General features: G+C 32.8%; 3 protein-coding genes across 5 annotated transcripts; 1 reads left to right on the forward strand and 2 right to left on the reverse strand.

The window, feature by feature from the left end:
- Nucleotides 1-1,792: 1,792 nt before the first annotated feature.
- Nucleotides 1,793-6,817, forward strand: LOC123906730. 3 transcript variants are annotated; one of them, XR_006808985.1, is made up of 9 exons: nucleotides 1,793-2,208; nucleotides 2,295-2,353; nucleotides 2,490-2,555; nucleotides 2,726-2,794; nucleotides 2,966-3,004; nucleotides 3,090-3,155; nucleotides 3,309-3,350; nucleotides 4,374-4,434; nucleotides 6,532-6,817. XR_006808985.1 is itself a non-coding variant. In XM_045956712.1 (8 exons), the coding sequence occupies exons 1-7, from the start codon at nucleotides 1,863-1,865 to the stop codon at nucleotides 3,345-3,347; spliced, it is 684 nt and encodes a 227-aa protein (XP_045812668.1). In that variant the 5' UTR covers nucleotides 1,793-1,862; the 3' UTR covers nucleotides 3,348-3,350; nucleotides 4,374-4,435. The 3 variants fall into 3 exon arrangements, 1 of the variants encoding a protein (XP_045812668.1); XR_006808986.1 differs by lacking the exon at nucleotides 6,532-6,817 and adding an exon at nucleotides 5,204-5,300; XM_045956712.1 differs by lacking the exon at nucleotides 6,532-6,817 and having other exon boundaries at nucleotides 4,374-4,435.
- Nucleotides 4,149-9,927, reverse strand: LOC123906724. The gene is made up of 6 exons (XM_045956696.1): nucleotides 9,500-9,927; nucleotides 9,358-9,413; nucleotides 9,042-9,194; nucleotides 7,870-7,917; nucleotides 7,708-7,764; nucleotides 4,149-4,367 (listed from the first exon to the last, which is right to left on the reverse strand). The coding sequence occupies exons 1-6, from the start codon at nucleotides 9,825-9,827 to the stop codon at nucleotides 4,164-4,166; spliced, it is 846 nt and encodes a 281-aa protein (XP_045812652.1). The 5' UTR covers nucleotides 9,828-9,927; the 3' UTR covers nucleotides 4,149-4,163.
- On the reverse strand, nucleotides 4,420-5,753 carry LOC123906731. The gene is made up of 2 exons (XM_045956713.1): nucleotides 5,294-5,753; nucleotides 4,420-5,105 (listed from the first exon to the last, which is right to left on the reverse strand). Exons 1-2 carry the CDS (start codon nucleotides 5,751-5,753, stop codon nucleotides 5,095-5,097), a joined length of 471 nt encoding a protein of 156 aa, XP_045812669.1. The 3' UTR covers nucleotides 4,420-5,094.
- Nucleotides 9,928-16,480: the final 6,553 nt, after the last annotated feature.

Raw genomic sequence — 16,480 nt, forward strand, 5'->3', positions numbered from 1 at the left:
GATAATCTCTTTTGGGATCAACAACATGTGATGGAATTTAAGTATATGCTTTCCTAGTCACATATCATGAAGAAAACCATGAGCTTGATCAATTGTGGTATTGGCCAACCAATGAATACATCTGATATAATATCATGGACCAATCACAAAGGAACAACCAGATTTTAACTATGAGTTGTATTGTACTTATGCAAAGTACACAAATGGAACATTCTTCCATGGCTTGTCATAGAAGTACAATTTTGTCTCATATGCTATTGTACTATTCCAGCTGGTTTTATTCTCTTGCTAAGGCTACTACTGATCAGTCCTTTGAGCTATCTAACAGCTGCACACCACAAGGAAGGAAGGATGAAGGTTCATCTTATTTGCTGGTGCAGTCAAGACTGTTTCAAGACCAATGCAAGACTGATCCTGCACACAGTTTTTCAAAACCATCTCCAACTGTCATGAGTCCTTTTCTGAGCATCCAAACGGCTATATCTGATACATGACAGTGGAAGGATGTAAGAAACAACTCATATACACTTGGCAACAGCTCATACTTATTTGGATCTTATGGATCAAAGCCAAAAGGAAATCAAGACTGTTCCAAGACTGAACAGAGAATCTGCACATTATGCAGAAGTTGTCTGCTGCATATAGAGCACTGAGTAACAGCTCTATTTTACTCTCTAATTGATATACTTGAAGGCCAAGCTTCAATCTCAAGCAAGCATCTATAAAAGGCAATCAAGTCCAAGGGAAAGAGCAAGAGTTTTCAAGCAATTCAAGTGATATAAATCCCATTCAATCTCTTTAGCTCAAAGTCCTTTTTAAGTCACTCTTTTGTATCATAATCTGAGTTCCAATCTCTTTAGAGTGCTTTCATCTAAGCTTCTCTTTTATAGTGAGTCTGAAATTAAGCTTAGAAACAAATCATCTATATTGTAATTGCTCAAGTCAATACGTGACTATTGATTGAGTGTTGATTGGTCAAGTTGACTAGGAAAGTTCAAAGCTCTAGGAGCTTTGGTAAGTTGTTGATCTTAGGTCAAGATCAAGGTGAATTTGTAAGTATTGGATCTGTAACTTTTAAGTGATTCTAGTGGACAAACTCACAGGAGGTGGGGACTGGACGTAACCCAAAGATTAGGGGTGAACCAGGATAACTCTTTGTGTTTATCTTCTTTCCCTTAAACTTTTATTTTCTGCAACTATTTTTACACAGCACAGATCATTCTTAGAACGATCTCACTGAGCACAAATAATTTTATCACTAACTATTTATTTTGTGACTTGAGTTTAAATTTTAAAAGGGTCACAATTCAAACCCCCCCTTTCTTGTGAAAAACTTTGCTACTTCAGAAACATGATTTTAAAAGAAGAAAATATCTGTTTTTATGCCCTTATTAATCCAAAAAAATAAAATAAAGATCCGTTTATATTTTTAAGGATTAAAATTTGTTATATTTTAAAAGACGAAAAATAATTTCACATCTAATCAACCGAACGAGATTATGAGGTCCAATAGACCGGATATTAGTGGTGAAAAAGAAGAAATTTTTTTTTTTATTAAATTAAAAGAAGGAAAATTTATTTAAATTTATTTTAAATAATCTATTAACATTTATTTTTATAAGACAAAATTTAGGATGAAAGGATAATGCTGATGATCTAATCTAATCTAAAGTAGGGAGTTTAAAAAAGTAATTACACAATTACCTTGTTCCTCCAAACCAAGAATCAATTAACACTTTATCCTCCTAAAATAATTTAAAAGGAAAAATAAATCCGAAACCTAAACAGTTACTACATGTGATTATTATGTATTTACATCAAGCAAAGCAAGCAAGCAAGCTGCAGCATACACGACGGTGACAATGCCTCCTCCTCCTCAATACGAACTTGACGGCGGCTCTCGTTTTCGCAATGTCAAGTTCGCTCCCATCTCCGACCGCGAGAAAAATATCCTTCGCCATCTCACAGGCAAGCTCACTTCCCTCTCCGAAACCCAGATATACCTCCTCTCCGATGAAGAGTTAACTCGCCACGTCGTGTACGAGTTATCTCACCTACCCTACGACGAGTTCTGTCGTTTCTTGGCGGCCGAGATTTCCCCCTTCTTACCTATCATCGATCGAGCATATTTATATCTGTTATCTCAGATTTACCGTAAAGTCGAAGCCAAACCCAAAGAGGAAGAACAAACGGGGATAGTTGTTTTGAGTTTGTACTTTTTCCTTATCATTCTCTTTTTCTTCATGGCAATTTTATCTTATTACTCATCGCATTTCTTTTCTTTCTTTCTTTAGTTGTCGCCTCAGTTTCTATCTTCGTAGTCACAACAAGATTGGTGCGCAATTTCTGCCAGGTTAATCCCTTAGAATGTATTTTGTTTGAATATTTAAGGGATTTTGTTGTATTGTAAGGATTTGTGTACTCCTTATTAATACAATTGATTAAGGGATTTTCTAATTGTGTTACTATTTTCTTTGTTTTGGTCCTAGTGGTTGAACACAAGATTGCAATATTCTAAAGGTGATTTCGTTGTTACTACTACCATTTCTCTTAAGGTAACGAACAAACTGGTTGTTGTGGATTAGATGTCTCCATGTTTTTGTTTCCAAAATGTAGGAGTGTCAGAATTACCGTGCCGGTCTGTGATGGATCGCTACATTCTGTCGTTGGCTTGTATTTTCCTGTTTAGATAATGGTCTGATGTTCATTAATAAATGTATTTCAGCCGGAGAAACCTTCAAATAGTCCCATTTTTTTCTCTAAATATTCAATACCTGAACCTGAAGGTCTCCAGGTATTGTTCTATCCCGGATAACATCTAACAAGTTTGGCTGTCATTATTCATATGCTAGTATGGAGTTTAAGACATTATTTATATCTATATGCTACTGTATCATGCTTTCCCGATTAGTAATTTGAAATTTTAACAAATATTGATGCTAAATGACACTTTTTTCAACTTCAGGGTTTTAAAGACATTATATACCTTCGAAAAGCAAGACAGGTCCTTTTCAGATTGTATCATATTAAATGCTAATGATAAACTTGAGCAAAATCTCTTATGTTCGTTAATAAATACTTTTCACCAGGAGCGACTGATACCTTCAAATAGACCCATCGTTTCCTCCAAATATTCAAGAAGTGCAGATGTGCAGGTATTGTTCTATACCAGATAACATCTAACAAGTTTGGCTGTCATCATTCATATGTTAGTATGGAGTTTAAGACATTATTTATCTCTACATGCTACTGTATCCTGCTTTCCTAATTAGTAATTGTATGCTAAATGACACTGTTTTCAACTTCAGGGTTATAAAGTCATTCAAAAAGCCAAAACAGTTTTTTGACAGGTCAGCTTCAGATTCTATCATATCAAATGCTAATGTTAAACTTGACCAAAACCAAAGCTGTTGCTGAGGTTTGAATTGGCTCAATTTTGGTTCTTTGAGTAAGTGTTTTGAATAGCGGGATTTTAGAAAAACCTTGAAATATCTTTACATGTGTCTACTATGCCAAAAATAAGTTTTAATAACGGTATTTGTACAACACTTTTAATATCCCTAAACACCTTATACAACATTTATGACATCAAGCGCCATAAGAGCAAGCTATCAAAGATATATGAAACTAAATAAATAGCACTTTACCTCATTCTCACGCTCGCAAACATCTAAATGCAACTTCCTTCCCCATTTACTTACTCAATAAGGGTTTCTTTCAAATCTCCTAAGAAACATCAGCAACCAAGCACAGTCACAAATCAGCCGTCGAACTTCCGTTGTCCTCAAACACCGTTGTCACCATTGTAATTGTAGTAGTCGTGGTTTAGTCCATTGTGTCGGCTCTCTCTCGTTGCAGTGGTGTTCTCCCCCTCGTTCCTGTCACCCTGTTCTAACTTCCCTGTAGTCGTATTTTTTCGTCATCCTATTCTCGCAGCAGCCATCGCAGGTTTCTCCCTTAGACACCTCTCGTTTCATTGTGGCATAAGCAATAAGATTTTCACAAGCGCATATCTGTATTTTTTTAGGTCTTGAATTATTTTAAATTTTAAAGACAGATATACAAGAGAAGACAAGGGTCAACTTTAAAATATAGAATAGTTATTGTTGTTAATGTCAGCACAGAAAAAAATAATTTACTGTCTCTGAAAAAAAAAAAAATCTTTATAATTGCATGGTCAGGGAGAGAAGGGAAAGCAATACTCCAGTATCAACAGCTTCCTCCACTGCAACACTTTTAGCTAAAATTGATTGGATTTTGTTTTGTCCATTGGATCTGTGCCAATTATACAAATTAACCTTCACTTTGTCATTCAATGGTGTACTTAGTAACCCTTTGAATTTTGTTTTGTCCATTGCATCTACCATCTGCAGAAAGTTGAGCAGCATCAGGAAGGCACATATAGAGTTGTTGTTTGAAGCAGTAGATCTACTGGTATATGCACATCCTGATTTTAATTGATTTGCTTCTATCTGCATGGTTTGCAGGGTTTATGTCTTTTGCCTTTTGTTATTATATGAAAATTTTGTTATATTGTTGCACTTAGTAGAAACATTGCTCTATATGTTTTATTCTTGTTGGGCTAAAGTTAGTGCTGGATTGAGACAATCTTCTGATTTCAAAGTTCAAGCTGGGAATATTTTTTAGCTTTCACATAGATGTCAATCATAAATTTTTGGTATGGAATCAATTTTTAATGAATGTAACAGAAACTGAGAGTATCATAGAGAAGAAGAGAGAAATCTATTATATTGTATTGATGAAATGAATCATAACTACAATAGTGAACAGAGAGTGGGTAAACGATGCACTTTGCCTAAACAAGAGGAACTACAAAAATCCAAATTTGATTTATGAGGTAAAGAAACATTGCAGATAGCTAAAGTAGCTTTAAGAGCCTCATGATGAGCATGACCTAGCCTATTATGCCACATGGTGTAAACAGATGGACCTAGGCTAGACATAGTATTATTTGCAGTAGAATTAAAAGAAGTATTAGGACTTATAGCTATAGAGTTGACTTGTGGTGCAGTAGAGATGCTAGAATCCAAGACATAGAGGCCATCCTTGCCCAGCTTTCCTTGCAAAAGCACTTCAGAATTGGCCTGAGATTTGACAAGACACAAATCAGGGTGAAATTCAAAATAAACAGCATTATCTCGGGCAAACCGACTCACTGAAATGAGGTTTTTGGTAATGGCAGGAACTAAGAGTAAGTTGTTGAGTGAAAGTCTAGTGTGTGGTTTGTAAGGTGAATGAAATTTAGCTGAGCCTACAGATGTGATAGACAAACCTTGGCCGTTGCCTAATAGAACTTGATCTGATCCTGAAAGAGAGATACTGTCCAGAAGATTCTCAGAGTTGTTGGTGTTGGTGACATGGTGTGTAGCGCCAGAGTCAGGGTACCATAGCTGAGAAGCTTGTGAGGTTTGTGCATCAGATCCAGTGAGATAGGCTTGAGGTTTGCCTAGCTCCTGAAGAAACAGGACGAGCGGAAGGGAGAAAACCTGGTGGTGGATAAGCAGATGGATGTGGTTGAGCACTGTGCCAAGGATTGAGCCACTGATTCCCACTTGGAGGACGAGCCGGAGCCACCTGCCATGGTGGTTGAACAACGGCAGAGTTGCGATGGTAACAGATACGCGCATCATGACCAAATTTCTCACAGATCTGACGCTGAACATTGGATCTTCCACCACTTCTACCACCACCACGGCCTCTACGGCCACCACTCCGGCCACCACGACCACCATGGAAGTCTCCACCTAACAGATGAGGTGCAGGAGAACTAGATCCAGTAGAATCAACAGGTGAAATTGGTGGAACCTGAGCTACATTGACCGGGAGAGGTTCAGAGAGTACCGCTTTCTTCAATTTCTCCAGCTTAGCTTCACGAGCAAGAAGCATCGCTTCAGCTTCGACAATAGGAGTATAGGACACAGATCAGAGCGATACTAAATAATCACACTAAGAGCATTATACTCATCAGGAAGTCCATCAAGAATAGCTTCAAGTTGATCGCGATGGTTGGTCGGATCTCCAATGGAGGCAAGAATGTCGGTGATGAGTTGAATGCTAGCAAGATATTCCGTAACAGATTTCTCACCTTTAGAGATGGATTTGAGTTCCGATCGTAACTGCCTCAATTTCGCACTGATCTGAGCGTGAAAGTACTGGTGAATTTCATCCCCACTTGGTTTGCATGAACACAGCGAACAACACGAGGTAAGATAGAAAACTAAGGCCTTGTTTATATACCACTGCTCATTTGTGCTGACTCAGCACAGTTAGTTACAGATTAGTTATTGCTTAAGGCCTTGTTTGGCTAATACAAAACTAAGCTAGCTGATACTATGCAAAATTACTCTAATAGAATGTTCCCTAATTTTTGTGTATGCTACTTTGACCTTGCTCATAATTGTGTTACATTAGTATGAAAAGTGGTTCATCACTGCAATAATTTTTAGTCATTAGCTGTTTCTATTCTTTACATTACAAAGGTTTTATAAGCGTTTTCCTCCCATGATGCAGGCAAAGAGAAAATCAGATTAGCTTAAGAGAAGTTTGTTCCAAAAGGAAAGATTCATGAAGGTTGTATTTTTTTTTTTTGAAGCAGAAAGTTTGTCATTTTCACAACGTTGATTGCATGAGTTGAATTTTACGATCGGGTTATTTTGTAAATAAAACTTTGTGTGGTACTTAGCTTGAATGTCTTATACGGTACTATGTGCAAAAGGTCCCTATATAGGTTTGATTTTAATCCTGTAAATTTTTTATTTCAATAATTTTGGTTGGTCCCTCAACAAATTTATTTGATGACATGGCGTAGAGACTAGTACTTGCATGCTGACTAATCATTCCTCACTTTGGAGCTATTATTTATATGGAAAATGCTAACTAGTTCCCATGGGGGTTAATGAGCTAAATAAGGTATGAATGTATTGGAAATTGTGTAATCTACTTTTTATAAGTATAAAAAATGCTCTTTTCAATGTAAAAATTACTCCTATTTATATTTTGCAAACCTTTTCCACAATTTCTATAAAATTTTAGGATAAGTAATGTTGCTCATTTTATATTATATTTTATATTGAATTTTTTTTTTTTGAAAGTATATTGAAACTATTTTATTGAATGAAATGAGTTTAAATTTGTTTATGTAATTTTTTTTTTTTGAGTATTTAAGGCAACATAAATAACTTTATCTTCAACTCAATTTTGATCGGAATTAATTCTGCCAAAATCAATTTTTCTGACTGCAAAACCATACACTTGAAAAGTTGACCTTGCCCAATAAATAATTTTTCATACTCAATGGCTAGAAAGTTTTACAAGTAATAAAAAACTACAAATAACACTTCTATAGGACAGCCAAAAAAAAAACGAGAAAGAAAAAAACTACTAATAACACTCTAACATAAAGTAAAGTGCTGGATTTTGGAAGAGAAAAAAGCGTAGTTGAATGATTTAGAAGAACAAACTATATTGATCTTCAACTCGAAATGTCAAAAAACTGTTTTGGCTTTTCGATGGTACTTAATGGCTTTAAAACCCTGAAGTTGAAAACAGTGTGAATTAGCATACGATATTTGTAAAATTTCAAATTACAGTAGCATGTAGATATAAATATCGTCTTAAACTCCATACTAACATATGAATGATGATAGGCAATTGTCAGATGTTATCCGAGATAGAACAATACAATACCTGCACATTTGCAGATGTTGAATATTTGGAGAGAAAAATGGGTCCATTTCGCTCCGGCTGAATATATTTATTAATGAACATCAGACCATGATACGACTAAATAGACAAAATTATGGAGACATCTGATGATGATACACAACAACCAATTTGTTTGTTTGTTACCTGAGGAGCAATGGTGGTGACAGCAACATCACGTCTTGTGCGCTCCCACTAGATCAAAACAAAGAAAATAACAAAACTAGTTCAGAAAATAAATACTATCACTAAATCAATAATAATGCATAATCGAGTGACAATAATAATAATAACAACAATAATAGTCAAATTATGACTATGAATATGAATATGAATATTCTTGATTGATAAAGAGGGAAAAATAAAATAAAAAATGAAAGGGTTGGAATTTGAATACCAGACAAAAACCTTGTACAAATCTTTCTAAGAATATGAAGTTAACAACCCCGGAGACAACTAAAGAAAGAAAGAAATGTGATGAAGAAAAAGAGAATGAGATAGGGAAAAAGTACAAACTCAAATAAATTAGCCGGTCCCAAGTCATCGGATGAGATGTCCGTTCGTCCTCATTGGGTTTGGGTTTACGAGGGGTGAAAATCTCAAATGTCAAGGCTTGAACGACGCCTTTGACAATAGGTAAGAAGTGAGAAATTTTGGCCTCACGAGACGACCGAACTCGTCTTCGGATAGGCGAGTTAACGCGTCATCGGCAAGGAGGAATATCTTGGTTTCGGAGATGGAAGAGAGCTTAGTAATAGCCCCCACGACAATTATCATTGCCTTCACCATCAACTACTCGTACTCCCATACCGGTAACACTAGTCAAGAATGTAAGGCAGATTCTATAGATGTTGATTCTAGCACACCGAAAACCCTCACTCACAGTAAGAGTAGATAGGCGCCTGCGAGAAAGCGAAGAAGAGAGAGGTCGAGTTTCGATTCAAGAGGCATTGTGTATGTATGTTACTTGTTTGATGTTTGGCATGCAATTATACTATACTAGTAATATTATTTAACGGATCCAGGTACCTATTGAGGCACTATATATCATAAGCAAAAATACTTATATGGTCAAAATATTTTGGCCACAATACTTATTTGCTCATACATCAAAATATATATCATTTAACTAATTAAAAGCTATACATTACTTACTTTCTCTCTCTAGTATCTACCTTTTTCTAGATATGCGAGAGTAACCAAATAATGTAGCAGGATAGTATGCAGTAGCATGTAGAGATAAATATTGTCTTAAACTCCATACTAACATATGAATGATGATAGCCAATTGTTAGATGTTATCCGAGATAGAACAATACCTGCACCTCCACGTCTTCAGGTCTTAAATATTGGGGGTAACAAACGGATCTATTTGGCTGCTGCTGAATATATTTATTAATGAACATCTGACCATGATCACGAGGGATTACGGGGGGGAGGGGGGGAACATGATCACGTCCTGTGTTCAACCACTAGATCAAAACAAAGAAAATAACAGAGTTAGTTCAGAAAATAAATACTATATATCACTGAATTAATAATGATAATGCATAATCGAGTGACAATAATAGTGAAATCATGACTATGAATATTCTTGATTGATAAAAGAGGATAAAAGAGGAAAAAATAAAATACCATCCTGAAACAGCGCACAAATCCTCCGATGACCATCAAGTTAGCAACCGATAACACTAAAGAAAGAAAGAAAAGGAATGCGATGAGCAATAAGATAAAATTGCGATGATGAAAAAGAGAATGATAGGGAAAAAGTACAAACTCAAAACAATTATTTTCCTGTCCAAACTCATCGGTCCGTCCTCGTTGGCTTTGGCTTTGGCTTTGGCTTTGGGTTTAGGTTTAGGGGCCAAAATCGCATATACCACGCCTTCAATGACGCCTTCGACCACGGCATCGACAATAGGTAAGAAGGGAGACATCGCGCCTGCCACGAGACGATTCAACACGGCTTTGGGTAAGCGAGATAACTCGTATTCGACACGGAGAGTTAATGCATCATCGTCGAGGAAGGATATCTCGGTTTCGGAGAGGGGAGAGATCTTGCCTGCCACAGAGCGAAGAAGGTCGACTTCGGAGTGAGGAGTCATCGTACGTGAATGCTATGCTGCTTTGCTTGATGTTTGGCAAATATAATGCCTCATCGGCGAGGAGGAGGGATATGCTGTTTGATGTTAGGCAAATATCCAATATTTTATTTTACTATTTATATTTATTTGACCTAATCTAAACCCTAATCCACAAACCAATCAAAACCTTTCATTTAGCCACATCACTTACATCCATTTAATGTGTGGTACTAATTATAATTATAATTATAATAATAATAATAATTATTATTATTATTGGTTTGGGTTTTTATCCATTTTAATTTTTTTTAATTTTATTATTTTGTGTATTTTATTGTTTTTTGTTCAAAATAGTTAATGTTCAAAATTTGTCTATTCTTTGTGTATATAAGGAGTTGGTCGATTGTTAGGACTACTTCCTAATGTTAGTAAAATAAAAAATTACTAATGGTTGGTATGCACCGCATGATTTTTATCATATTCGATTTTGAGTATGAGTTAAGTTGGTTTATCGTTGCTCCAATGAGTTTCAAATTAATATAAATGACAAATTCAATAATAAGCTAAATAGTTGTGGAACCACTAATCTAACCCTAATCCACATAAGCCACTTACATCCAATTAAATCACTCAATAATGTCACATCATTTTCTTATATTATATCATTGTCATTATTATGTACTCTTCATATACTCACATCAATAACATTTATATAGATGACTTTTCAAGTTTTTTTTTTTGTAAATTTTCAAGTTTTTATTATAAATAATATTCTTCACATTGTCTACTAAAATTTGATTAAGATTTTAGGTGGAGTTTTTTTTTACTTTTCAAGTTTTTTTCTATTTTTTTTTTGTAAATAATCACCCACATTAAAATCTCAGTCAATTTATTAATTGTCTAACTAATTATTATTTTTTGGCTAAAGAAATTTTCTAATTATGTTAGTCTTATTCTTGGATTCTTTTTTCTTTTTTTGGGTACGTACATACATATTCTCGCATTCTCTTACTTAGTGATTAATATCAATTTTGTTGATAGTTTACTCTAGATTTCTTTAGTCGTTGGGTTATTGATTTGTTGTAATATACTAATTTAATTTCAAATATATGGTGGATAGAGAAGTTTTTCGAAATGTATAAACACATATTTACATCAATATATTATATTTAGATGATTTTTTTTGTTTATTATTATTATTATTATTATTATTATAATTTTGATAATAATTATTATTTCAACTTATACAAATAAATTTTCCGCGTTATAATGTAAAATAGCGCATAAAACCCGTGCATCGCACGGGTAAGGGTCTAGTATATATATAAATCTAGATAGTTTTCATATCACTAATCTTAACCCTAATTGTATCGGGTGTGGTTATGGTGCATAAGCCCAAACTTATGCACCATGCATAAACTTGCTTCCTACACCCAGCATATTTGCTTCCTACACCATCGTACGTGTCGACTTCGGAGTGAGGAGCCATCGTATGTGTATGCTATGCTGCTTGGGAGCTTCTATGGTACATATGAAAAATTTCAATGTACCGGTACATTAGATCGGTTAATTAATAAATTAACGATTATTTTATAAATTAAAAAACTATTTATCGATCATGGTATTTTAGATATGATAATTCCATAAGAAAGAACGCAAGTTCAATATTTTATAAACATTATAATAACTTTTTTACATTTTTTCATTAAAAAATTCAATAATAACTATTATGAGTGATAAAAAATTCAAAAAATATAAAATTTTATTTTTTCTCAATTTTGATAAATAATATTTAGTTATTATAATATCTTAAATGACAGAAAAATGATTTCTTTCGAAAATATATTCATTTACCTAATAATTTAATGATCTAACGTACCGGTACATTGAAATTGTTCATATGTAACATAGAATTTGCCATGCTGCTTTGCTTGATGTTTGGCAAATATAGGTATCACGTTGGTTATTTACTACAGTATTTATTTATTTATTTTAAAATATTATTTGAGTAATTTGGTTTAAAATCTATTTCTCTACTTCTAATATGTATATTGCAGATTTTGTATCTTTTATTGTAATTTTACTAAAAAATATATATAGAAAGAATCTATACCTATATCTCTATTATACATAACGAGATTTTCACGGAGCTCTCTCGTGCATTCTCATAGAAATTGCTTATGTGTCATTTAATTAGAGAATTTGTTTATGTGACATTCAATTGAATCTTCTCTAACCCATTATTTTAAAAAGCAAAAATAAAAAATAAAAAAAAAGATTTAAAAAGGAATATAAAAAAGTATCTTCTAAAAAAAAATTTCGCATCTCACTTATTTGTTGGATTGATTGTTGGATATATACAAACTAGTTTGGACATACGTGCCAAGCACGGGCTAGAATTTCTTCTAAATTAGCTATTTAAAATTATTTTAACCGTCAAATATTATATTGTTTTTATCTATAAGTATGTCCCATATTGTCCGCATTTGTTTTTTTTAAACCAAAAGTATACTCCGCGCGCAACTGCAAAGATTAATCTACTCGAAGTAACTAATAATCATTTAAGGTGTTGACATCTTCCACAATTGTTTCTCCATATGCACCGGCCGAGAACTACATTCTTTTTTTACCTATAGAAAAATAACATTTAAATTAAACAAACATACGACATTTGTAGGTTTTATACCCAATATAATATTTTAGTTGATTTAGAAGAATTGAGGTGAATTTCCTAAAAATATAGAAATATGAGAGATGAATAATTTAAATGATAAAAATGAGGGAGAAATGTAATAACTCGCTTGACCGTTAAATTATGAAACAAACACTATTATACATTATTAAAAATAACATGATAGAGCGCAAAAGCCCAAAAGAAAAAGAAATTAAAAAAAATCTCATGAGAAACTTCATTAGTGGTCTCATTGCACATTTGATTTTCTTCATCTAATTTCCACATCTTCAGACCCTTCTTTCATGTGACTCTAGACAAAACGACATATAATTATATAATTATCCATGAATGAATATTAGTTCAGAAAGATGTATGCTGACATAAGTGATAGTTAGGAGTCATGTCGTCTTTCGCTTTGAATCCTAAATAACTACAAAGAGATGAACAGACTCAATAGATAGAGATCAATAGATTCAATATATATCACTTAATGGGGCTGATTCAATACATACCACCATTAGGTATAACCTTTCTATGGCACCTGATGCAAACCACGTACCACCAATCCGACCTGATGTCAGTAAGCTTAACAGTTGCACACAACATTCATCGAATCCTGATTAAAAAATTACTGTTAGCAATATGTTAAAAAACTCAGAAGTTTTTGCAAATTTAAATTAAATGTATTTCATTTGAGATAAGAGTTTATATATTAAATCCATTAATACGTGTTCTTAGAGAATATGTTTTTCATTCTCTTCAACAATAAAAAAATTTAAAAAGATAAATACTATGTGTATATTGTCTGACATTAAAAAAAATTAAAATTTAAAATAAATATTAATTACTTACCACATGAGAATTCATCAATTCAGAACAGAAGATAGGGGTGCTCAAATCCAAACCAATCCAAATAAAAACCGAAAACCGATCCAAAAAAACCGAAAACCGCAAAAAATCGAAATTTTTTGGATGTGTTTGGATGTTCTTTTGTGAAAACCGCTGGATCGGATCGGATTTCGGATTGATTTCTTAAAACCGAACCAAACCGAACCAAACCGCATACATATATTTTAGTATTTATTTATCTTTTTATTAGTATATATATATATATATATATATATATATATATATATATATATATATATATATATATATATATATATATTGCATTAACTTTTTTTTTCATTTTAAATTTTGTTAATGCTATATGTTAGTTTAATTTAATCTATTTTAAATTTTGATAATACTATATGTTAGTTTAATTTAAATTTTTTTTTTACTTTTTATATGTTTCGAATATAATTGGTAATTGTCATTCCAAAATATTAATTTTCAATATATTATATGTTATATTTTACATCAAACTTAATATTTATTTTGTCAAAAATGTCAAACTACTATTTTGTAGCGTTTTTTATAATATTTATATTTATTAAAAAAATTACAATTTATAATTTGGATATCCAAAAACCGATCCAAATTAAACCGAATAATATTGGATCAGATTTTTTTGATTTGTCATCCAAAACCGAACCAAACCGCAAATGAATTTATTTTTGGATCGGATGAGTTTTTGCCTCAAAACCGATCCAAACCGAACCGCGAGCACCCCTATATATTGATGAGATCCAATCATCTATTTCGAGTTTCCTTTCTTGATCTCCCAACCAAAGTAGCCAATTGCGAAGGGGTAAAGTTTTGGTGAGATATTCTAAAGATTTTAATATAAAAGTTAGTAAATATTTATTTTTAAAAATTAAAATAGTAACTTATTGTAGAATGTAGTAACTTATTGTAGAATATTAATATCTAATATAGATTATTTTAGAACAAAAGATATTAACCTCTTCTTCAGTTCCACAACATCGCTAATTTTAGGATTCAACACTATCTTGGTGGTATTTTCTGTGGTAAGGACAGTAGGAAGACCTAAAAAAAAATTGATGATATATTAGAGTGTATATATGTGAATATTATATTTCCAACGTGAACTAATTACTAATTATTATGTCATGTCAAGTTTTATGTGTGTTTAAAAAAAAAAAAGTATTACGTGGATTCTTATGGACATATACTAAAAAATATAAAAATGAAAAAATTTATACCTGTTATGAATAATATGTGATGAATGCATATTATGGTGTATGTTTTATTGTCCCCTAAATATGTCCTATAAATAGTACTCTCATTTTCATGTAAAGACACACAAGAAAGAAATACTACAACTTACTTTCCTCTTTCTCTCTACTTGTTTTCTTGCTCTTTTACCTTTGTTTCACAACACGTTATCAGCACGAACGCTCTAGCCAACTGAGGTAAGCATATAACGAAATATTGAACTTATATTTTTAAATTTTATGTTTACATTTTTATATAGCATTATTTTGTTTATACCTTTTGAATTCCAGAAGAATTCAATATGTATGCATGCATCCCCAAAGGATTGCACATTTTTATATATCATTATTTTTATTCATCTTGAATTCCAGAAGAATTCAATATATATGCATCCCTGAAGGATTGCACCAATATATTCATTTTACGTTATAATATATGTTATACAGTTCCCGAAGAACTCAATGTTATATGCATCCCTGAAGGATTGCATAAATGAATATTTTTACACTATAACGTTATACAGTTCTTGAAGAACTTCCTATGAATTATTTTTATGAATTCCGGAAGAATTCAATAAACTCGCATCCCTGAAGGATAGCTTTATTTTTGTAAAGTCTTAGCAATTATATATTTTTTGGATTTATTTATTTAATGTTATAATAATAAATAATTAACCAATATCATGTGTTTAGAATACTTAATGTAAATTGCTCATGTATACATCACATATCATGATGTTGATCAATAATTTGAATTTGGTTTACGTATCATATTGATTCTCAGTACGTTACTTAAACATGTAATCATATGCCTATTAAACATATTGATAATTTTTCAATACGTTACTAATATATTGTTGCTCAAATATATGCCTATTTATTTCCTGTACGTTACTTATAAAGACATTATATTATATATTATATAACTATAAAAGCAAACTTTTAATTCTTTTAAAGGTTACAGTAAGTGACCTATAATTTAAACAATATAATATATCATAATAATATGCATAAACGATTCTTTAAGAAATTTTATTTAAACTATGCTTACCTAATTCACTTAATTTTATTTGATGATAGTATTAAGAATGCAAATCTTTCAAAACTTGAGTTTGAGGCCCTTGATATTACTGGAAAAAATTATTTGCCTTGGGCTTTGGACGTTGAAATCCATTTGGATGCGGAAGGTAATGGTGACACGATCAAAGAAGGAAATAATTCATCAGCTCAACAAAAGGCAAAAGCCATGATATTCCTTCGTCACCATCTCCATGGGGATCTCAAAATTGAATATCTCACCGTAAAAGATCCACTTGACCTATGGTTTAAAGGAAAGATATGACCATCAAAAGACTATAATTCTTCCAAAAGCTCGTCACGAGTGGTTGCACCTACGCTTACAAGATTATAAAACTGTAACGGCGTATAATTCTGCGGTATGCCGCATCACTTCTCTATTGAAATTATGTGGAGAAAATGTAAGTGATCAAGATATGCTAGAAAAAACTTTCTCCACATTTCATGCTTCCAATGTGTTGTTGCAGCAACAATATAGAGAAAGGGGTTTTACAAAATACTCTGACTTAATTGCTTGTCTTTTGCTAGCTGAACAAAACAACGAACTTCTAATGAAAAACCATGAAGTTCGACCCACTGGTGCCGCTACATTCCCAGAAGTGAATGTAGCAACACATGATCACTATGGACAAACTCGTGGTCGAGGTCGCGGTCACGGTCGTGGTCGTGGTCGTGGACAAGGTCGTGGCCGTGGTACTAGTCATGACCGTGTTAATTTCAAAAACTCAGCTTCGCACCAGAAGTGGAAGAATGAAAAACATGAAAAAGGAAAAGGTGGGCAAAATAGCAAAACTATTGAAAGC

This window comes from Trifolium pratense, linkage group LG2, assembly GCF_020283565.1.
Source record: "Trifolium pratense cultivar HEN17-A07 linkage group LG2, ARS_RC_1.1, whole genome shotgun sequence".
Classification (NCBI taxonomy): Eukaryota; Viridiplantae; Streptophyta; class Magnoliopsida; order Fabales; family Fabaceae; genus Trifolium; species Trifolium pratense.